The sequence below is a fragment of the Heterocephalus glaber genome, unplaced genomic scaffold, assembly GCF_053883595.1.
Source record: "Heterocephalus glaber isolate CG9 unplaced genomic scaffold, H.glaber_assembly_v1.0 deba00000470, whole genome shotgun sequence".
NCBI classification, from domain to species: domain Eukaryota; kingdom Metazoa; phylum Chordata; class Mammalia; order Rodentia; family Bathyergidae; genus Heterocephalus; species Heterocephalus glaber.
In genome coordinates, this window is record NW_028258145.1 from 15,173,860 (window position 1) to 15,198,362 (window position 24,503).

The 24,503-nt window shown below is 37.3% G+C and overlaps 2 pseudogenes and 1 gene segment (V, D, J or C); 2 read left to right on the top strand and 1 right to left on the bottom strand.

Moving 5' to 3' along the window:
- Nucleotides 1–2,185: 2,185 nt before the first annotated feature.
- Nucleotides 2,186–3,002, bottom strand: LOC101717512 (ubiquitin thioesterase otulin pseudogene; annotated as a pseudogene).
- Nucleotides 3,003–5,333: 2,331 nt separating this feature from the next.
- LOC110349020 (large ribosomal subunit protein mL42 pseudogene) lies at nucleotides 5,334–7,869 on the top strand (annotated as a pseudogene).
- Nucleotides 7,870–10,397: 2,528 nt separating this feature from the next.
- The window catches only part of LOC101714356 (immunoglobulin kappa variable 4-1-like), a 411,261-nt gene continuing 397,155 nt past the window's right edge, over nucleotides 10,398–24,503 (top strand). Inside the window, 2 exon segments of the V gene segment in view lie at nucleotides 10,398–10,474; nucleotides 10,634–10,946. Of these exon segments, the coding sequence occupies nucleotides 10,426–10,474; nucleotides 10,634–10,946 (362 nt within the window).

The following is a 24,503-nucleotide window of genomic DNA, read 5'->3' on the forward strand; positions in this document are numbered from 1 at the left end:
CAATTTTATATCCAACCTATTTTTCCTGGGATGACAGGGAAGGTTTATTGATATTTCTTCCCCACCTTGCTTTTGTTTTTTAACTTGAATATATTTCTGTATTTCTAAAACTTGGAGTACTTTTTGTAAAGAATTTTAGGCAGAAGATATGGCTCCTACCTAGGATATATATGATTGAGTTCTGCTTGAAAGATAACTTCATGCCTCATTTTCCTTCTAAATCATGTTCAGCTGATACATTCCAATTGCCAATAAAGAAAAGGAAATGACAAGAGTCATCTGTATGATCTCTTCAATGATGAAGCAAAAAAAATGCACAAGGAACTTTCAGTTTTGCAGTGATCAAGTGAAAAAGTCATAGATTTTGTCTCTTCATTGCTTTGCCAAATAAAGCGTAGTGAAACACTTATCCTTATATATTGTTTCCCTGTAAAATAGATTAAAACAGATAATTTCCAGAATTCTTTCAACTCCAATTATAAAATATATGAGTTCTATTGGAAGACAGCTATGAGAAACACCTTCTTGGTTCTGCTTGCTTGTAAAGACCTCTTAGTCTCCAATCTTTTCCATCAATGATTGAGATTTTGTATTTCCTGCTACTGCTTCCTCATAACCATGGAAATAATGTTGTTACATTGCTCTGGTATCTATAAATTGTTTACCACTGACCAACTTTCAAGGACAAAGACAGATTCTTCAGAGTATCTGTCAAAGTCTTCTTTTTATTGAGACCAGTGTATGAGGAATCAGTCTCAACAGGCTGACTCACTGGATGGTTTGATGCAAAGAATGGTCTTCCTATGTTGTTGACACAGGGAACACAGGTAAAATCCTGGAGTTCAAGAAACTCTCTTCAATCATGGAATCAAGACACCTGGAAACTAAATTTGGAAACTACAGAATGGGGTTTTTTTTCTTTCATGGCTCATGGCAAAACAAAGCTGAACATTTATTGACCCTGCAATCCTTGTGAGCTACCTAGCTAGAATTCACTCACCTAAATCCAGGGATTTCTGATGTGCTAGAAACTTTTGTAGTAGTTAATAATAGAGCCACCATACACCATAGTCCTCCAACAACTTACAGTGCTCAGTAAACCACGTCTAGAGTTTAAAAGGGTCAGCATGAATATTTATTTACTCATATGAATCATGTACAACTTGTCAGGTTGCAGAGTTTAAAAATAATCAAATTTATTTGGAGTTCAATTGAAAGAGTGTGCAATTCCCATATCTGATGTAAGGCATAGATCATTTGTTCAAATCAAAAAAGGGGATAATATCAAATCAGAGATAATTTTGAAAGCAAAATTTTCAGAATATACATTTCAAAGGGAAAAGGAAAACTGAGGGGAACTTTAATGAAAAAACTAGTGAGGAGAATGGGATAACATTTTCTGTGGGAAAGTTGGTGTACTCTAGGTTATATATCTTCCAAGTCTATATGACGTAACTCTTGCCAGAAGCAAAATTGTGGCTGTATTTCTTTTTTTAGACGTATAAAATTATAATTAATTTTATAATTAATTATAGCTAACTTAAATGTATATATATTTTTTGGTAAAACATTTACTGGTACATTTTTGGCTCACATAAGGGTAACATTCATCATTGGGAATTTGCACCTGTACATGGTACATCTCATCCTTTTTCCCCATTCCCCTCTCCATTTTGTACACTGTATTGTACATGATATTGCACATAGTATTATACATTGTATTGAAATTTAGCACAAATAAATTGATTTTCACCTCGATGACACATTTATCCCATTTAAATGATTAGTCAAATTTTAAAAATGCAAAACTGGTGAGGAATTTTTTGTGTATGTCTTTAAAAAAAAAGCCAGTTTATCATCAGAGAGGATTTTGATTTGAGATATTAACATATTCCTCTCCAAAATGAGGTTTCTTTGATACAAAACTAATTGCCTTTGGGGATGGGGCTATAGTTTGCACCTTCCAATGAGTATTCCCAGAGACCCTCACTGAAACATACTGCATCTTGGATGAGGCACAGACTTAATCACTGCTTATTGTCAAAAGCTACTCTTCAGAACGTTCCAGTCCAGCTTGCTTCCTGGCCCAAGGATTCTCACTGGTGGTTGTCAGAGACTTGCAGCCCTGAGGCCCAGCCAGGAAATGTGGTGCCACTCTGCTGTGTCACCAGCCTACCTGGGGGCATCACAGACTTGTCTCCTCACACACCCACTCAGGGATGTTGTAAGTGCCGGTCATCCTCAGAGATGAGGGTCACCACTGGCCAGTCCTCAGGCAGGTCAGCGGAGTAGACCGTGATGAAATCCTCAGTGTTATACCTGGACAGCTGGTACACCTGGAAAATGTGACACACAGCATAGGGAGGGAGGAACATTTCCATCTGTTCAAGGCCACCAGTGTGTCCAACCTGGTTTAGGTGGTTCCTCAGCAGCTGTCCAGGATCATCTGATGTGTCTTGAGCAAACAGGAACACAGAGAAAAATGGTACTTCCTTTCCCTTCTCTTTATCATCATACAGTTCAATGGCTCTGTTCAGCATTAGAAATTTTACAGCTTCATAGAGGCTATACTCCTCCTCATTTGTGAACAGTTCATTACAAGCCACCTGCCTCTCCTCAGCAGTTCTCATTTCAGCCAGGCCTGCTCACTTCTTCCTCAGCAGGGTGAGGGACTCCTTAATTTTCTCAACCAGTTTGTCACTCCTCCCATCGAATTTCGATCCCAGTTTCCACTGTCTGATCCAGTTGTATCTGCTTATCAGTTTTTCTGGTAACAGCCTGAGGTCAGGGTCCTGCAGCCAGAGGGGCAGCTCAGCCAGCTGGATCATGGCCTGGAACAGCGTGGCCCGCAGTGCACAGTAATTATCATCATGGACTCTCTGGATAGAGGTGAATTTCTGGAAGACTTCCTCATAGCCCTTTTTAATACATGTTGTTTTCTGCATATTACTCCTACACTCCTTTTTGCAGTAGTCCATTATATCCATCTCAGGAGCTACATTTAGTCTGGGTTCTAATGCCCCTCTTTCATGTATAAGCAATTCTTTCTCCTTTTCGCGCCCAGCAATGCTAGGGGCTGGGGCATGGTGCCCTGACTCATGCTGGTTCCTGCCCACCTAGTGAGGAATTCTGCATTTTCAAATTTCTTGATTCCCTAAATGATGGTATCATGTCACAATTCACAAAATATTTTCAGCATTTTACTCTAACTTGGCCACCTCACTTCAGAAAAGTAAATGATGTCCCCATAATCAGCATTATTACTCTTAAGGAACTCATTGAATTGGTGATGACTCGATCCCTAGGACCTCATGAAATTCAAAGTTTTGATGATGATTTGCATAACATCCTTTTATTGTTTTTTTGAGACAGACTCTCCCTACATAGTTCAGGTTAGTCTTGAACTCACTATTTGAACTCATGGCAATTCTCCTACCTCAGCCTCCTGAGTACTGGGATTATAAGCATGCACCTCCATGCCTAGCTCCCATAACATCCATTTTTAAAGTTTTCTCACATGAATTTCCTTGATGTATGATGCAGCACTGTTTTATTATATCTGACTTGCCAGCGACAATTGCATTATCTCTTATTAATTTATAAATCTCTCTCTTTTTTTTTTCAGTACCGGGGAATTGAACTCAGGACCTTGCACTTGAGAAGAGGGTGCAGTGCCACTGAGCTAAATCCCTGGCCCTTTTTTCTTTTTTTGAGACAAGTTTTCACTCTGTAGTTCAGGCTGGCCTTGAATTCATTATTTATCCCAGGCTAGCCTCCAACTCACAGCTATCCTCCTGACTCAGCGTCCTGAGTGCCGTGACCACAGGCATGTGCCGCCACACCCAGTCTAAATCCCTTTTCTTTACCAACCATGACAGGGAACCACTATGGCTACACCAGATATGTTGACAAAGTTTGAAGAAAATCACTGTTATTTTTACTGCTTCAGACAAAAGAAGAGATTCAGCTGTGTTTGAATGGCATCAAAGAAGCCATTTCTTCAGTGATACTATATTCGTTATCTACAATACTGCTAAATAAAAACAGCAAGTTGAACCATATCTGTCATCTCAGCACTTCCATCTATTGCCAAAGAATAAAGTTTGAAATTAGCAGCTTCACTCTTAAATTTTTTTCAGTAGATTTCCCATTTCCTCAATTTGTCTGGGTGTAGTCTGGTGAGACAAACTGATTTAGAAAAATTAAGCAGGGTGCTTTATTTCTCTAAACAGAAAAGCACTGGTTCATTTTTCACTGAAGACTCTTCCTTCTTCCATTTTCATTTTTTGGGGTTCTGTTTTCTTTTGCAATCATGATGAAGCCATTTTGTGATTCCAGAATGTGGAGAGGCTGAAGCAGGAAGATCACAAGTTCAAGACCATCCTGGGCAACTTAGCAAGAGCCCGAGGGCCTTGTTCTTTATCTGGGTGAAGGAAAATTTTGCAGCCGCCACAGAGCCTCACTTTAGCATCCGCATGTAGTCTGGAGAACTATCCCATTGCAGGTTGCTTTACAATCTGGGTATAAACCAGATGTGGTGGCTCACATTTATCATCCCAGCATTCCAGAGGCAGAGGCAGGAAGATCGATCTCCAAACATTGGAATCTATATTCACATGTTAAAGAGAAAACAATCTTTAAACAAATACTGAATACTAATGTGTAGGCTTCTTACTGTCATTGGCACATGATACATGTATTTCAATACATCATAGGTATATACCAGGGTGGAACAAATAAGTAAATAGAAAAGGAGTAGAAAAGGAGATGAAAATTTCATTACCAAAGAATGGAATTGCAATTTGGAAATGAGGGGAAAAAATAGAATAATATTTGCAGAATTGTTCAATAAGAAATCATGCTTTTTTCACATTTTAATAATTATATATATTTTTTAAATTTTTAGATATAAAAAGCTCACTTCAAAGTACAAGGATTGATTATGGAAAACAATTGAAGATTGTTGAGGGAAAGACAATGCAGACCATAATATGCAAAAACATCCAGAAGTGATACTGGTGCCATGTGACTTCAGTCTGTCCCATCCCTGAGGATTCTTGGATGGTTCAGAGTATTGTTCCTGATTCCAGTCCCCTCTGAGACAATATCATTTCTATATAAGTAGGAGTCCTTTCTCTACCCAGTTTTCATTCATGCCCTAGAATCTACTATGTTCCTTATATGTGCATATTTTAACATAATCACATCTTTTCCAGTTCCCAAAGGCACATAGTTTACAGTGGCTATACTTATGACTGTGGGGCCCATGCAAAGCAAACAGAACAGAGCACATAGAACAGTGAAGGTGGAAGCCACACATGGGGAGTTGGATCATGAGTGGAGTCCAGAGGGTGTTCCCAAGTGAGAATGGTGGTATTCTTGACTCAGTGTAGGCATCCAAGAGGGACAGGATGAGATAGCATTAAGGGAAATAGGGGTCACCTGTACAGGACTCAGAACCAAGCATGATGAGAAAGATGCCCATGCACGGGGCACAAAGATGGCAGTGGTGAACCAGTTGTGTGGGTATACATGGGTAAAATAGACTAAAATTGAAGTATAGATGATGATGACAACTAGACATTGATTATGAGCAGGGAATTTGGTCAAATATGTTATTAATTCAATCACAATAATTAGAACCATGATCTTCACTGTTACAAAAAAAGTTACTTATTTGAAAGGAGATTGTTTAAATAATGTCTGTGGTTAACACTTAATTAAAGTGTAAACTCATGCACCCATAAATAGATACATTTATATGTGACTATGTAAGAAGGCCATATATACACATATATATTTTTTTTTCTAACCTGGAGGGAAGGACCCTCCAGGCCCAGAAAGCACACACAGTTTCTGAATGCCATTATTCACCACTAAAAGGAACCATTAAACCTTAGAGAAATGTCTGTTTCTGACTCTATGATGATGAAAATACAAAACAAGCCTGGACCAAATTAAAATTCAGAAAATACTCAGAGAATAAGGAGGCCCTAGCGTAGCTCAATAGAAGCCAATCTGAATGAGACATGAGTGGTCAAATCTGGATTATTGTGAATATCAAAATAATTAATAATGATATATTATAACCCATCAAATTAAAAGTGAATCCATGAATAAATATTGTTATTTAATGAAAAATGAGATATTCAGAAAGTATCACACTACTTCTCCACAGATCTTTGTCAGTTGTGAAGGGGGAAAGTAACTGTGCCAGAGAATTCTAGCAGGTACCACCATTACCCACAGCCAAAGCCAAAGCGAACATCACTAAGTAATGAGATGGAGCTCATGAAGCAACTGGCAGGGTGCAGGGGGGGATAAGAGAGCATTGCTTCTTGATAGTTTTGCCTCTTGTGGACTATTATATAAACATCCACACATAAGAAGTGTAACAGTACCTGTTTAAATAATTTGGAGACAGAATGTTTAATGTGGTTTAATGTAAAGTGCATTTATTTGGTTGAAGCTTAATCCAATATGATGGATGTGCTTAGTAAAAAAAATAAATAAATCATAGCAACCAAGAGAAAGGTTAAGTGGAGATGTACAAAGATGATCATTGCAAAGGCATTGAGAGAGGCCCATTAGATCAATCCTGCTGAGCTTTCTAGCTTTTAACCTCTTGAATTATGAGAAAGAAAATTTCTGACCTTGTAGTACCATGTTATGTCAGCAAAATAATATGTTGGAAAGATGAAGTAGTTAAACATAATCATGAGGAAAAAGTAAATCCAGTTCCTTATGATATCAAATGACATTTTCAAATGTCTTTTAGAGTTCTTCACTCAAAGCAACATTTTTCCTATTTAAGAGGAAAAAAAGATATAATTTATGATGAAGAAAAAAGTAAAATGCATATGAACAAATATGACTAATAAAATATATGGGCCATTCCTAATCCCAATCTTGCTATTATTTGTATTACAAATTGTGTCTGTTGCTGTGTGTGTGTGTGTGTGTGTGTTTCTTGTGATGCTGTGTCCTGTACTCATTCATTAATTAAATCATGTTCCATCTCAAAATTGCAACTACACTGTTTTAATTTATACTTCAAATGAAGTAGTTTTGTGTTTAATGTATATAATCTTAATATTATGAAAAAGTAAATCTGGTGTACATATTAGCCTGTAGATTTCATTGTTCTCCATGTTGATACTATATAATTTTAAACAATAAATCTTATGTTTCTTATTTTTTGGTTTTGTAGGATAAACAAAATTTTGGTGTCTCCAATTTCATTAAAAAATTAGATCAGAATGTGGGCAAGATGGTGGTCCAGCCATGAGTAGCTCTCAAGGAATGAAAATTGGTGTGCCTAGAAACAAATTGTAAAGGTGGTTTCCCCCTGATAAGATTATTTATATATCGTGGCAGCTGCAGCAGCAGTAAAATGGGCAATATCAAAGAGAGCTATCTTGAAGCATTTATTTCCAATCCAAAATGGAGCTTTATCTTGTGTTTGTTGTAAATCTACGTATTCTTCTCTTCCAGATGACTATAATTGCAAAGTAGAGCTTGCTTTGACATCTAATGGCAGGACAATAGTATGTTACCACCCTTCTGTGGACATTCCATATGAACACACAAGACCCATCCCTCAACCAGACCCTGTCCATAATAATGAAGAAACATATAATCACATGCTGAAAACCAGATTAGAAGAAAAAAGTGAATGCCTTGAGCAAGGACCCATGATAGAACAACTTAGTAAAATGTTCTTCACCACCAAGCATCGTTGGTAGCCTCATGGGCTGTATCACATACATCGTGTGAAACTGAATCCTCCAAAAGACAGATGATATTGAGGTTCTTGGAAGAATCAGAGAAATGTTATCTTGTGCCTCCTTTGCCATTGGAGAAAATACACTCTGACACTGTGGTAATTGTAAAGTAATAAAATGTCTTTTCATATAAAAAATTAGATCAGATAAGACATCAGTATCATTTGGAAAACTTCCTGCAGCAATAAGCAAAAATCTCAACCTATACCGCATAACGAAGGTATGGAGATTTTGGTTCTTACAGTGAAGTATCTAAAAGAGGAATTTTAATGGGATGCTTGATCTAGTTACTCAAATTAAGCACCAAAATCCAAGTTTTTGTACTTGTCCACTCTGCCTTGCATTGTGCTCATTAGCTACTAAGAAATGCTTTAGAATATATACTAATAAATCCTGTTGCTATGTACTACTTGTTGATATATGCCACTCTTTGCTCATATTGGAGAAGGAATTTTGAGCATAAAATCAGGTAGATGAGCTCAAGTAGTGTCAAACATATCAGATCATCAGAGACCACTGTGGCCAAGGAGATGTTCTCTCTGAAAGGTGAAATTTCTGTCTTATATTTCCTCTCTGGGATTGGCTTAGAATAAGTATTCACCAAATCAAGCTGTCTATCAAATAGCACTTGAGAGATGTGGAGAGAGAAAAAGAGTTGTTTTGGATGAGAGTAGACAAATAAATATTCAGTCTCTCATCTATAATTAGAGCTCTGAGTTAAGGCATGCAGAAGGAAAGTGCAAGCTACATGGAGAAGGAACACTAAATCTAAGGGACATAATGAAAAATTAAACTTTTCTTCATTCCCCCCACACACAACCTTCATGTTTTAAGAAAAAGATGGCAAGAGTAAAGCAGAAATAGTGATTCTCAGTGGATAAAAATGCTAATCATAATAAAAGGTACTCTGCTAATAGTGGTTCCAGTTTGTTTTCAGATATAGTATCAATTTGTTACTCAATAATATGATGGGTGGTTTCAAGCTGTAGGAACATGATGGATTGAAAGATCAATTATATGATCAAAATATTGTTGAGTAACTGAATATTAATGAGTCTGTATTTGAGTTTATTTTCCAAGGAAACACAAATGTTCAAAGGCATAACCTTGCTCCCTCTTCCTGTGACTCTGTTCATGTTGAGGGAGGAGGAGACACTGAATGGACCTGGACACCCATTGCCCCACTTGCCCTGAGTAATAGAAGCACTCCTGGGGAAAGAGTCCGATGGAGCAAGGTAGGAGTAGCTGCAGAAGTTTTATTTATTTATTTATTTATTTATTTATTTATTTATTTATTTATTTATTATATGTCCCTTCCATTAATATGGAAGTTATATGAGGGCAGGTGTTCTGAACAGTTTCTTCAAAATGTCTTCTGGTAAGACAGTTCTGGCACTGATACTCTTCATTTTGTACCGCTGTATACAAATAATTATCCTGTTATTTGTATAATTTCTGTTATGGCTTGTGTCTAGGTGTACCCCCAAAGCCTCATGCAATCATGGGTGGGGCTTTTTCAGAGGTGGCTTGATCTATATTGTGTGATGCTGGGTTTGATTCATGGTGCAATGCTAGAGTCATGGACACTAGAAGTAAGGGTGTGAATGCTACCTGCCTTAAGTAGCCTGGATAAAATATAAGAGATAGAAAAATGTGGTCATCTCTTGCTTTTTTTGCTGCCTTCTGCCTGCCTGCCATGAACTGTTTCTCCTCTGTGATGCCTGTCTGCCACACCACCATGCCTTGGAGCCAGCCGATTATGAACTGAAACCTCTACAAACTGTGAACTAAATGAACTTTTCCTCCTTTAACTTTTGGTGTTGAGTATTTTGTCTGTGCAACGAGAAAAGTAACTAAGATAATTTCACAAATATTTTTTAATTTTGTTTTCAGTTAAATGAAAGAATAGCCCTAGGAGAATTTGGGAGGCCCAGTTATTTCACCTACAACCTCCAGGAGGCTCTGCGGCATCTTAGATCTGTTAGTGACAGAGATTTCAGTGAATTTGAGATGTTCCTTAAAGAGTAGTGACAAGATGATTCTTAAGTAACTGGTAATATTTCATGAGCATGTGTTTTGAGATGAGGGAAACACCAGAGGGCTGGTTTGGATATATTGAGATGCCTGGGAGACAGATGTTCAAGAGGAACATCAAACGTGTATTTAAAATTGAAAACATAACCTGAGTTAGAGATACTAACTGTGTATTCTCCTAATTCTGTCCAGTGACATAAATATACTCCATATATTGATACCATACATATATGTTTCAATAAAAATTTGAAGTTATATGCTGACATAACAAAGGATCAAGTGAATGTACTTATTGTTTTAACTTAGCAGTTTTGTAAGAGATTTGGAAATTTTGCTGAAAATTGTTGAAAATTATAGTTTGAAGATTATTTCTTGACATTTCCAAGCATATACGGTAACTGTATTTCCTGGGTAATAGCATGTTTGAGTTCTCTTTCACTTATTTAATGTCATGGCTCACTCACCACGTGCTCCTTCTTTAGCTTTCACAATCTCTGACGCTTTGCATAGGCTCCTGAGGTCAAGGCTGGCTGCTGAGAGCTCTATTTATAGGGTTTCTCTGGAGATGGACAGGGCTGAGCACCTCAGACAGCTGAACTGAGACAGGATGGAGTCACAGTCCCAATTCCTCCTCTTCCTGGTACTCTGGGTCTCAGGTGCGAGGTTTAAAAAAGTAATTTTTTAAAAGTGAACAATGACATTTTCAGGTGGAAGGAAAAAAATTGTTTAAACCTTTCTTATTTTTTGGTAAATAAGAAACTAAACACTTCTGATTTTTAATATATTAGTAATGCAATGTAAATTCCTAATTACAGGTATCTGTGGAGACATCATAATGACTCAGTCTCCAGGATCCCTGGCTGTGTCAGCAGGAGAGAGCACCACCATCAGCTGCAAGTCCAGTCAGAGTCTTTTATCAAGCTCCAACCAGAAGAACTACTTGTCCTGGTACCAGCAGAAACCAGGACAGTCTCCCAAACTGCTCATTTCCTGGGCATCTACCCAGGTATCTGGAGTCCCTGACCGGTTCACTGGTAGTGGGTCTGGGATGGATTTCACTCTCACCATCAGCAACCTCCAGCCTGAAGATGTGGCAGATTATTACTGTCAGCAGGGTTATAGTGCTCCTCCCACAGTGCTTCAGCCTGGGACACAAACCACCCCAGGTCATGGGTGAATGAGTCTTTGCTGCACCAGGTACTTCCTGCCCACTCACCCCTGTTTCTCTCTCATGTGTAAGACAGGCAATGTCTCCACCGAAATCATGAAGGAATGTGAAGGTCTCAAGGGAAGATTAAGAGCAACCTTCCCTGAGCCTTTTGTACAAGGAACCATGAAATGATGCCTCTTTAATCATCTGTCATGGACCTTGTGCTACCATGTTCAGGAATTTTTGCATCACTGAGACTGTGTTTTGCCTACAGACAGATTTACATTATTGAGAAAACTGAGGCTTCAACTGCATCTTTTGGAGAAGGGGCCAGTGTACACATCCCCTGACAGCTTAATCACTGCTTCCCTGTACCTGATGACACTGAACTTCCCTGTTTTATTTTTGTTTTATTTTTCTTTTCTTTCTTTCTTTCTTTCTTTCTTTCCTTTCTTCCTTTCTTTTTCTTTCTCCCCCCCCCCTTTCTTTCTCTCTTTGCCATCCATCTTGGGAAATTGATCCATGTGCTTTTTACATCTTGATCCTGTCCATCACCTTGCCCCCTTCACCCTCTCACTTGGGGATCTATCCCATATTCTCAGTCCCTTATTTTCACTCTCTTTTCCATCAGACCTAAATCTGCTTCTCTCTCATCCACTGACCAGCTAGGATCTTCTAGTCAGCACCTTCCGTTCTGACTTCCTGCATTTTTCCTGTTGCCTTTGTTATGGAACTGGATTCTATACTTCTATTTAGGCATCTATATTACACCTATTTTCTACCTACCATTCTCACATCCCACATCCCCATCCTTGGTCTCCTCTGTACAGGCCAAGGTGCTCATTGTCCCTTTCTACAGATCACACTATTAACTCTGTACACATGAGCACTATCCCTGTGACTGTGCCCTGTAAATCCCAGATCATCCACAGATTTTAAATCATTTGGAAGTTTTCTAAACTCATGTTTTCTGACTTTACTTTCCTGTTTTGCCACTTAAACATTTTATTTATTGTGAGTATACCATGTGTGGTGCATTGTTCTAAGTAATTAAAATGTTAAAATGGTATTAGGCCATATTGTTGTTTTGTAATCTTTTGGAAAAGTAGGGGTGGCCTTGAATGCATGTTTGCTGACTAGTACATTAGGCAACAGAAGAATCCTTTACTATACTATTAAAATATTGATTCTCTCATTCTAAGTTAGGGAACAGTCTTAAGACCAGCTGATATCTAGATTGCACATGTTTTCCACAAGACTCACTATTCTAAGTTTCAGCCAATAGTCACCCATAAATAATGTTGGTTTGAAAGAAAAGAGTATGAGTTCAATTAGGGTTCTAAACATATTGCTGCTAAAAAATTAAATTCAAAGTATTTTCTATGCCTCAGTTTACTTACATGTAAAACTGCATGCAAATTAGACACCATTTCTCTGATGATGAAAGCAATTAAATAAGATACCATAAGAATATGCTTTGCAAAGTTGTAATCCATGATTAATCTCTTTTATATTTTTGCATATGTTCTACATTTGCAATTCAGATTCCTTGTCTTATATCATACTTGATTCAATGTTCTAATAGTTCTCCAAATGGTATTTTTTCTTAATCTTTTTATACAGTGAATTATGCTAGTTGATTTTCAAATAGACAGTCAGCCCTGCATAATTAGATAAACTCCATTTTGTTGGGGTACATTATTCTATATTTTATATAAATGGATTGCTTTTTGAGGTTTTTTTCAAGATTTCTACCATATTTCCCTGAAAATAAGATTGTCATATTAACTTTTGCTCTAGAAGATGCAATAGGGCTTATAATCAAGGCATGTCTTATTTTTTCATGTATAATTTATTCATGTACAAAAATATACATTTATTCAAATATAGCCTTGTCATCTTCTTCTGGAACATTGTCACAACACTCCAGACCCCAATTCTGGCCTGTATTTCTTGCAATTCCATTTCCTCTAGAACCATTGGCCTCAATCTCTCATGTCCATCAACAGATCACCCCTTAAATGAGCACTTCTTGTCCATGTAGCCTGCTCATAATGCATCACTACAACACATGACAATTGAATTTCGAAGATTCATATTAGATATAACCATGTCCATTTGTTTTCAACTGCACATGTTATTCATATGTTGTGCCTGTACTCTGATTGGTCATCCATTTGTAAGTCTGGAGTTCATCTGCTTACATAGAAATTTACATCTTCTTGTCCAAAGGCACTAGCTTGGGTATTTACAAATTCTTAATTATAATTTATATTATTATTTATTTTAAGTATTAATGTCAATAATATTATTTATTTGTATTTAATTACATATTAATATTATTATTTTACTATTCAATATATCTGTATGTGTTGCAACAGATGTACTAAATGTGGCTGTCTGGCTAATGATCTTAAATGAGGCTTATTTTTAGGGTAGGGCTTATATTACAAGCATCTTTTGGAAGATCTTGTCTTGATCAAATTCTTACCTAAATCATCTGCTTCCACTAGTGTCACTCAGTCTTTAATAAGAAAAATATACCTTATTTGAAAAATATCCTCCAGCACTGCCAAATTAAAAAATGATATCTTCTTAAACACTCCAGTAAAGGAACATTGTTAATATTGTGACTAAAGCAATTATGAACTTAATTTGTACTTATGTAATATGAGTATGTCTTTGAGATCTTTAAAGCCCAGGTTCCTGTGAAAACTAGCTTGGGGAAGAGTACCAGAGAAGTTGAGATTGATGAAGAGCCAATAGCTGAGGTTCCTTCAGTCTCAGACAGAAATATTTATTTTGCCTGCATTTCTGGTGGTTTCTCTTCTCCAGTTGGAAAGTGTGATTGAGCTTTGTGTAAACATCCTTGAGGATTTGAACTTTCCAGATCACATGGTAGGGTGACAGTTTCCCAATACCTTATAGATACCCAATTATTGGAAGAGACTATGATGGATGAGCAAAGTCTCAGTTGAGCAGGGCCCAGAGAAAGGGGAGGCAGATCTGTTCAGGTTGGGATTTTTCTGATAGAAATTTCAAATAGTCATCCTTATCAGGTATTTATTCAGAGAAAATTCACCTCATATACTGTCCAGCAGAACTTTCCTTGCTAGCCTGGTCAAATTAGCATACCATCATAGAAATACATAGATAATATTCTAGACCATCCCTCTGCTATATTCAAACACATCCCTCTGCTATAACAATTTCTAATTTTTATAAAAAGGTTGAAGCACCTCATGGGAATATAAGCCAGGGTGTTCCTACACCCTACTGATTTGCATATCACTTCCTCAGAAACCACAAACTGTTCAGAGTTCTTTTTAACGGGTGATCTTAAGAGGTCTATTGAGCCTGAAGTAGAGCTCAGAAAAGACAATGGATTTTCAGACTCAAATTCTCAGCTTTCTGTTGCTCAGTGTCACAGGTAAGAAAGGAAGCTCAAAACTGAGCACCATTTTTGCCATAGGAATTTGAGATTAAGGCAGGTGTTTTGGTTGTTGTTTCATATTGTGTGGTATGATGACATTCTCATGTCTCTATTTGTACTAACTTCTATCTCTTTTCATTTCTCCTACATGACCATAGTGTCCAATGGACAAATTGTGCTCACCCAGTCTCCAGCATCCCTGGCTGCTTCCCCAGGGGACAAGGTCACCATCACCTGCACAGCCAGCTCCAGTGTAAGCACCTACTACTTGCACTGGTACCAACAAAAGCCGGGAGCCTCTCCAAAGCTCCTAGTTTATGGAACATCAAACCTGGCCTCAGGAGTCCCAGCTCGCTTCAGTGGAAGTGGGTCTGGGACCTCCTACTCTCTCATAATCAGCAACGTGGAGGCTGAAGATGCTGCAACCTATTACTGTCAACAGTATAGCAGCTCTCCACCCACACAGTGCTACAGACTGCAACAAAAACCCCTTCAGCACCTCAAGGCCCAGCTGCATCTGGCTCACAGACTGAACTGTCAAAGGTTTTAGTTGTGACAGAATCTCTCAAATTTTCTCTAGTGGAGCCAAGGACATCTGGCTTCCTACAAGAGGAGATGTACAGATGGGAAAAATGGGATGAGGTAAACAAGGAGCCTCCTTTCTGTTCCAGCCTGCCCAGAGAAGACTTTGAGGGCTGTGGAGCAGATCTCCTGAGTGGGGCACTAATTCTGAGGGAAGATATTGAGCTGTGGAAGAAATGTGCAGGGGCTTGGGGAAACCCCACTCACAGAACTCTTCCCTGTCTAGCAAGAAACAATTATGGAAAAATAAAAGCCCTGTCCCAGAACTGAGCAAACCTTTAAAGACGGTGATTATGTTCCCAAGGTGAAGAACTGCAGAGTTAATGCCAACATGTGTTTATCATTTTGAGAACTCTGAAATTATTTTTACTTCATTTTTGTTGACTCTGTATCACAGTGGAATTAGATGGGCCTTATAAATATGCAAAAGGTATAAAGGATCCAAATTATGACAAAGTTTTCTCATTCTTGTTCCCTTCTTGTAGTATCTAACCCTTCTTTTGAGGGGCTGACACCCAGAATAAATATGTAGAAAGCATGACATCTTCATCCTCAAAGACAATTACCTCTGACTTTCAGTAGGGATCCAGAATCACAGAAAACAAAATCAAGACACTTGAAGGTGCCCTAACAGTGACTACAGAACTCCAGGTGCCCCAGCCTGAGGATTCAGGGAGGTGTAGAGATGGGAAAACAAAACATCAATGGTATGTGTGCTGTGGTTTTCATATTGAGTCCTTGGGGTAATTCCCCACTGAGGTACGCAATTAGAGGATGGCAAGGAGGCTGGACAATAGGTCACAACTTGGTAATCATGGAGACCCACCAAATCACAGCCAGGATCTGATGATAGAAAAGGATATAAAAGAGAGGGACCACTGACTTTGGGAGATTACAGCCTCTTGCTCTTGCAGTGGTCCGACCTGCATGCCACACATATCTTCACTTCTCTTACTTCTTTTCGTGCTTCACTTTTTCTTCACTTCTTTTTCTTTCACTTTAAATAAACACTGAATTTTCAAGATCAACAAATGTCCCATCCAACTGTTTGACTGGAAGAGCAAGAGCCTTAAACCCCTGGACACTTCAGCAACCAATAACACCACCACCCTATGTGAGCCGCGCAGTTGCCTGGGGCCCTTGTGAGTGTTCTGGGGAGTTTCTGAGATTTGGACTGGGCCCTCTGTGCTGCTGGCACAGGGACACTGGATCAACTGAATCCTAGAACTCAAGAAATTCTCTTAGAGTACTACTGTGAAATAACAATATCAAGCCACTACAATTAGCTTTAGCTGCTCATGGTAAAATACAGCTGATCATCTAAGTGATCCACCACTTCCTATGAGAACTGTCTAGACAGAGTTTTGCTAGTTAGACCTAGGTTTTTCTTTAGTATATTTTACTTTATTTATTTGTGTGTGTGTGTGTGTGTGTGTGTGTGTGTGTTACTAGTGATATTTTGAGACAGGTTCTCACTAAGTCACTAAATTGCCCAGGCTGGGCTCATCCTGTGATTCTCTTGCCTCAGCCTCCCAAAGTGCTTGGATTGCATGTGTATGGCCCCATACCTGGCTATACCTAGATCATTCTATTGTGCCAAAAGTTTTTCATTGGTTTCCAAATGAGACACAGTACAGGAGTCATCAATTTACATTGGTCAACAAAATAAGCCCATTGTTTTGATACACCAGCATGTTTTCATTTCTTTATGAAAACTAACGAATTGTACAGAGTTTAAAAAATCTAAATTTATTCGCATCATTTGCAATTAAACTAAAACAATGTGGCAATCCCCTTTCTGATGTAGGGCATATCATTTGCTGTTAAAAAGAGGAAGTGAGAGCAAAACAAAAACTGTTTTGAAATAAAAATCACTGTAATGTGTAGTTCAAATGAACAAAGATAACTGAAGAGATCTTTGATGAATAAATTATTTGGGAGAACAAAATAGGCATTTTCTAGAGGAAATTTAGTGCACCTGGACTATATACATCTTCTAATCAGCATTACATTATTTTTAGAAAAAAATAAAAAAGAGTCTGTTTATTTTCTAATAAAAAGATCCTACCACACAAAATCATACTCTGTTGTTTGGTTCATTTCTTCAAAATACAAATCAAGGCACAAAATTGCCTTTCAAACCTTTTATGTTCATACTTCCTAAGACATATTTCTAGTGTAACATAGTCTTTTGTCACTATGACTTTTCTAGCCTGGCATCTAAGATAACCCTAATTTTCCATGACCTTCTTCATTCTGAGTAGCTGGCATGGTGCAGAAAGGAGCTACCCTGTCAGCTTCTCTGGTTAGGTTGGAATGCCATGGTGTATTATTTTGTTGTGTCTTCCAGGAAAGTAACACAAGTGTGTTTAACCATATCTAAAAATAGCTGATGGGAAAGAATCAAAGCAGAATGACCCTACCTGAAGACCCACTAAGGTAAAATATATGGTGAGCGGGCATATTTGCAACACGTATGATCATCACAAGCCTATTAAAAAGTAGTACAACTTAGTAAGAAAAAATTAATGATCAGGAACTTTCACAAAGATGATCTGTAATCATTCAAAAAGGCAATCAACCTAATTGGTACCAATTTACATTCCATCTAATTGTGTAGAAGTGCCACCTATCTTCACCAGCATGTGTTGTTTTGTACTCTTGACAATAGCCATTGTGCCTGGGATGAAACTGAACCCAAATGTAGTTTTGATTTGGATTTCTCTGATGGGTAAAGATATTGAACATTTTTTTCTTACACTTACTGACATTCTTTTACTTCTTCTTTTGATAAATGTGTCTTCCTTTCCCCATTTATTGATTGGATTCTTTGAGGGTGGTGGTGTCATGTTTTGAGGTTCTTTTTATATTCTTGAGATTAATCCTCTGTTGAAAGATTAGCTAGCAAAGCTATTTTCCCATTCTGTACTCTGGCTCTTACTCTGTTCTTTCTTTTACTGTGCAAAAGCTCTTAAATTTGATATAGTTCCATTAGTTGATTCTTGCTATTATTTACTGTGCTACTTCAAATCATTCTTAAAATCATTGCATGTATCTATTCATGAAATCATTGCTTGTGCCTATGACTTCAAATGTTTTCCCCTGCTTTATTTTCTATCAGTCCCATAGTTTCATATTATATACCAAGATGTTTGATCCATTTTGAGTTGAATTTTTACCAGGTCAGAGATAGAAATCTAGTTTAATCTTCACAAAAAGACATCCAGTTCTCTTAGCACTATTTCTTAGGATATTATCTTTTGTTCAACATATGTCTTTGTGAATAAACAGATGGTTTTATTTGTGAAAAACAACTTTTCGTTATGCTCAAATCTGTTCCTTTGGTTTATATGTCTATTTTTGTGCATGTACCATGTGGTTTTTATTTTTTACTACATTTTTGTAGTATATTTTGAAATCAGATATTGTATTACTTCACCACTTCTCTTTCTCTTCAGGGTTGCTTTGGCTATCTTGGTTTTTTTGTGCTTCCATATAAATTTTGGAATCATTCTTTTAAGTTCTGTGAAGAATGTCATTGATAATTTGGTAAGGATTTAATTGAATTTGTTGAATCCTTTTCATAATATGACCATTTTTAACAATATTAATTCAACTGATCCATGAAAACAGGTCCTTCCATTTTCTTGTGTTTTCCACAATTTACCTCTTCAGTAATCTGTACGTTTTATTGTAGAGTTTTTCACCTCCCTGCTTAGGGTTATTCCTAGATTTCTCTCAGTGAGTTCATTATTCACATATAAAAAGATACTGATTTTTGTATGTTGATTTTTTTTTCATCCCACCATTTTGTTGAATTTCTTTAGCAGACCTAAAAGTATTCTGTAGTACAGCTTAGGATCACATCATCGGCAAATATGGTTCATTTGACTTCTTCTTTTCCTATTTGTATCTCTTTTATTTCCTTCTTTTACACAATGACTCTGGCCAAAATCTCAAGTACTATATTGAATAAGAGTAGTGGGAATAAGCACCTTTATCTCATTCATGATCTTAAAGGAAATATTGTATTTTTCCCTATTCAGTATATGATTTACTATGAGTTTGTTGTATACACCCTTAATTTTATATTAAAGATCCACAAATACCTAATCTCTCTAATGTTTTCCCATGAAGTAATGTTGAATTTTGTCACAGGATATTTTTTTCTGAATCTATTGAGAAGATCCTGTGTTTTTTATTCTGATTATATTTATTTAATATATTTCATTTACTGATTTCCATATATGGAACCTTCCTTGAATCTTGGAATGAAACTAATTTTATCTTGGTGAATCATCTTTTAAGTGTGTTGTTGACTTCTGTTTGCAATAGTTCTAATTAAGATTTTGTATCAGTGTTCAACAAAGATATTGATCTGTAGTTTTCATTTTTTGTTGTCTTCATCTGATTTTCCTATCAGAGTAAAAATGACTTAATAGAATGATTTTAGAACCTTTCTTTCCCTTTTTTAATTCTGCTTGATCTAGACTGCTGGTGAGGCTTTCGACTAAATTTTTTATTTGACCTATTGAGCTTCTTATTTCCAAAGTTTCTGCTTAGCTTGTCTTCAGAATTCTTGTTCATTAAAATTTTCTTTCATATCCTGAATTGTCTTCTTTATTTTATTGTTGTTTATTTTTATCCTATTTGGATTCACTTATCAGAAGTGAGATAAAATCCAATAAAAGTGGAAGAGAAGATAAATAAAACAATAAAGTCATTTAAATGTAAAGAAAAGCAATAAGAAATAAAAACAATAAAAATTAAAAATTTTAACCAAAAAGATGAAACTTTATACAATAGATTATAACATATGACATTTTTAATCATTTTGATAATCAAAATAATCTTGATGTGACCAATCAGAGACTTACTCAAATTGGCTATTATTTTATTCTACTACAATTCCCTCATTCAGTGAGTAGAACCTTAGTTTTGAGATGGTGCAGAGTCCTCTGTGATTTTTCCTATCCTAGATTCAGAGGTAGTCATTTCTCACAGGGTTACTGCTTCCATTACTGAAACTGGAATACACAAACTAGTTTCATTTTGCAATGGACCATTTCTTCTAGACTGAGGGAATTTATATTTTCATATGACTGCTATATACAGAGACATATCTATGGGTACATCTACAAAAGCCATGATTTTACACTTATATCTTTGATTAGACTCCAGAACCACAGAGCATACTTATATGTTCTCTTTTCAAACAAGTATACACTTTCCCTAATGTTAAGAGTCTTGGCTGTAATAATTGTTCTTGAATTTACATATTTGACCACTCTCCTTTTTCAAAATAAACTTTTGCTTTCATCATCACCTACAAATTACTTGCAGACAAGGACTCTCATGCATATCCCTACACCTGCTCCTCTCTGATACTACTTCTGTGACGACTGCCATCTTTGTGCCTTGTCTTTCTCATCCTCTTGGAGCTTTGTCCTCTACACAATGGACCTCTCAGCACATGATTGCTCCCTCCACCTTGCTTCTCATGGACACACACACAGAGCCAACTGGTTGTGCAGAGCACAACTACTGCCATGTGGGGCCACCCATGGACCCCACTGTGGCTCCACATTTCCATGCAGGATGTCTACTTTCACTTCCCTATGTGCTTCTCACTTCCCCTTGCAAGAGCCTGACTGTACTAAACAGAATCATTTAGTAACTGTGTTCTCTAAGGAAGGAGAAGCAATTTAGTGAACACACAACATGCAGGCTTAGAGAAAATACTAGATCCAGAGATAGGAATGAGCACTTGAGAGATAGAGGGCCTTCACTTCTAAAGACAATAGTTTGACCTAAGAGTAGATACAAAGCAGAAGCAATTTTCAGAGGCATCTAGGTAACATTAGATGTGGATGTGCAAAATCCGAAGCAAAGGTAGGAAGGAATGTCATATTCCTAAGATGAGAAGTCAACCCCTGGCATTGAATGGCTTTAGTGGAAATAGTTGTAGAAAGAATTCACAAATAAAGACAGAAGACACAGATGGAGATGACAGGTTATAATGATCGTGCCCACCCTTCCTTATAAATCATAAACCCTGAGATGTTTATGGTGTTTAAACCTCACATCAAGAGTTCCAGACAATCAGATCAAAGGGGATACTGCCCTAGTCTCAGTAACATACAGAGATACCACTGAAAGGAACTCATAAATTTACTGTTCCTGAGATTGCACCCTTTCACAAGACCCTGTCATAGATTGAATGGCAGCAAAATAGAAGGTGCTGAATCGAGGAGAGATGAAGGTAAGATGGAGCTCCCAATATACTAGACTGTTGCTGTCCTTTGACCCATAGAGGAAATAAACTCTGCAGGCAAGTCCATACCACCTCAGTGTGAACTGAGAGAGATGAGGACACTGAGCAAGTACTGAGTTGCTGAGTTACTGAAACAGCCATGTCAATGTGCCCAATCCTGCCCAATCCCTGCTGATTTGCATGTGCCCACAGCACAGCCCACTGCCCTGAGGACTTCTTCATCGGCTGCTCACACCTGGGGCAGGAGTCAGTCCTGGTCAGGACATAGCAGGGACATGAAGGCCCCTGCTCAAATCCTGGGGCTTCTGATTCTCTGGCTCCCAGGTAAGGAAGGAGAACACCAGGGATTTGCTCAGCACAGCGAGGTCAATATGCCCCGGCTCTTCAGGGAATCATTCTTATGACATGACTAATTGTGTGGATTTTTGTTACTATGTTTCCAGTGTCAGGTTCCAGATGTAGCATCCAGATGGCCTAGTCTCCATCCTCTCATTCTGCATCCATAGGAGACACTGTCACCATCATTTGCCAGGCCAGTCATGATATAGGCAAAGCATTAGGCCGTTATCAACAGAAATGAGGGAAAGTGCTTAAACTTCTGATCTGTGCTGCAGACAGCTTGGAATCTAGAGTGCCATCCAGATTCAGTGGCAGAGGCTCTGAAACAGATTTCACTCTCACCACCAGCAACCTGAATCCTGTAGTCATTGAAACTTATTACTGCCAATAGTATTCTGACTATCCTCCTACAGTGATACAAACCATAACATAAACCACACTGAGAAACAGAAGTATAAAACTGAGCTGCCCTATCTACTCCACCCAGTGCCTCCATCTGCTGAGATTACTCCTCAGACATAGCCAGGCTTTGGAAGTCACTAAAACATTTTCGTAAAAGGAGCCAGGGAGGCTTTTCTGCTCCCTAACTTCTCTCCTCCTACACTCCGTCAGGACAGATAGGATAATTCCGTTTTCATATAAATGAAAGGGATTAGCATAAAAGAGGAGAATTCTTATGGGATCAGTTGGGTCTGATATAGCATAATTTAGATACTAATGATAAGTCAAGTGAAAATTGTCTTGTTAGAGAAAATTTGATTCTAAACTACAACTTTAAAAGTCCTGGGAGTATGGTAGTCAGAGAAGCTGACTCTCTAGTACTCCTACAGAAACCAAAGCACATCTGCCACTGAAGCTCTAGGCTGGCGAACCATATGGTCCAAAAAGCTTAGGGGTAGGAAGCTGCTGCTCCCAATTGACTTTAGTATTGCAGCATCTTACTAGTTGATTCTCTAGTCTTTAACTCTGTCCACATGTCTGCCTTCATGTGTCAGTGAATATTGAATCCTCCTTTGCTGACTTCTAAATCTTATGTGAAGGCCTATCAGTAAGAAACTGTACAGGATATCATAAAAGCAAAGTAGTTTCTGAGAAATGTGCTTCCAGAAGTCATGCTGACAGTGGGGAGCTGAACATCTGAGCACTGCTATAAGCAGTCTCAGAACTTGTATAGTTAAAAGATGGCACCAGAACCACTTGAATGTGCTTCCAGTGTTATCTGCAAACATAGAATCACACCAGTAAAATATGGTCATTATTTCATAGACTAAAAAAGAATAAAAGGAGGATTTATATGAAGTATATAGTGCTGGGAAATCTCAGAGATCAGATTTGTTTATATTGAAGTGACTTTGAGTTGTCTGTGAGAAACTTCATGTATGTGTTTCTAAAATACAAACTAATGACCCTCAAATTTGGGAATTTCCAATGTTCTCATGTATACATATACATAATGTATAATTACTATAATATAATATACAATAGTATAACATTGATGATAAATTTGAGAAACATTCAATAAAAATTCAGAGTATCCTAACTCTGAAAAAGGATTAAGTTAATCTCAATGGCATTTCTTTTGGAAATGTGTGACATTAATGTATTCTAAGTTATATTTAGAGAGGAACTAAAATTTCTGGTGTGTTGTTTCATAGTACTCTGATTACAGATTACAATAATGTCCTGCACATGTCACAAAGCTGAAAGGACTGAAAATTTTCATCATCAAGAAATGACGTTTGAGGAGATAAGTGTTGAGCTTAATTTAAACATTATGTAGTGTATACATGTATTAAATATTATACAGAACTCCTTAATATGTTCCATGTTTGTGTTTTTATATCAGTTTAAAATGAATTAAAATAAATACCCTTAAAGGTGAAATATACCTAGCAAAGAAGCATAGTAAAAATATGAAAAAAGATCAGTGGATTTTATCCACTATAATTAACTTGATATCAGTTATTAGTGTGATCTTTGCACTGATACAGTATATTAAATGGTGCTCAATAAGGGGGATGGATGATTGTTCTTTGCAAGTCCAATGATGACATTTGCCATGTCAGCCTCAGTTAAATGAAATCCACTTCTAGAGCCCATTCATGGACCTTCATCTCTAATACCATGGCATCTGAGAGAGCTGGTGATGGTGACTGACTAGCATCTACACATTATATCATTATATCATTTTATCATAAATCCATTGAGACCATCTTGTTCAGTAATGTGCTTTATTTAGAATTTACTTGGGAAGCATGGTTGGAAATCTTGGCCCATTTAGAAAGCTCCATCCTAGGAATCAATCATCTGATTTTCTCCTAACCTTTATGTCTTGTTACTTATAAGGCCTGAATAACTTTCAAAACTAGTATTTAATGTCAGTGGACTGATTATCTCTTCTTCCAAAATAACTGTAGGATTCAATCCTAAAAATTTATCCAGTGTTGAGAATATAGTCAGCTTTCTCAAAATATTGACTTTGTAAAAAAATATGTAAAAGTTCAGTAGCTTCTAATACTAGACATTTATTTTGTGATAGTAGATGTTCATGTTGAAAATCCTTTGGCTGAACCGGAAGGGCTTTCCTGTTTGGACTCACCACTGGGCATGAATTGCTTCTCCTCCCAGTGTATGTTGGGTGATGGGTACCAACGATGAAGGGCTGTGACACTCAAAGCACAACATGATCATAGCAAGTCAAAGAATGAACAAAATCCACAAAGTGAGCGGAACAGGCAAGTTGAACTTCAATAGCATTCAGTGTAGTTACACAATTTTGATTTATTTTTTTATCTTCATAGTTCCTAAAGTTCTAAAAGCCTTTACTACACTGATTTGTCAAGCATTTGATAGTTACATGGAAAAACAATAATTTTCAGCATTTATGATATAAAATATTTTCAAATA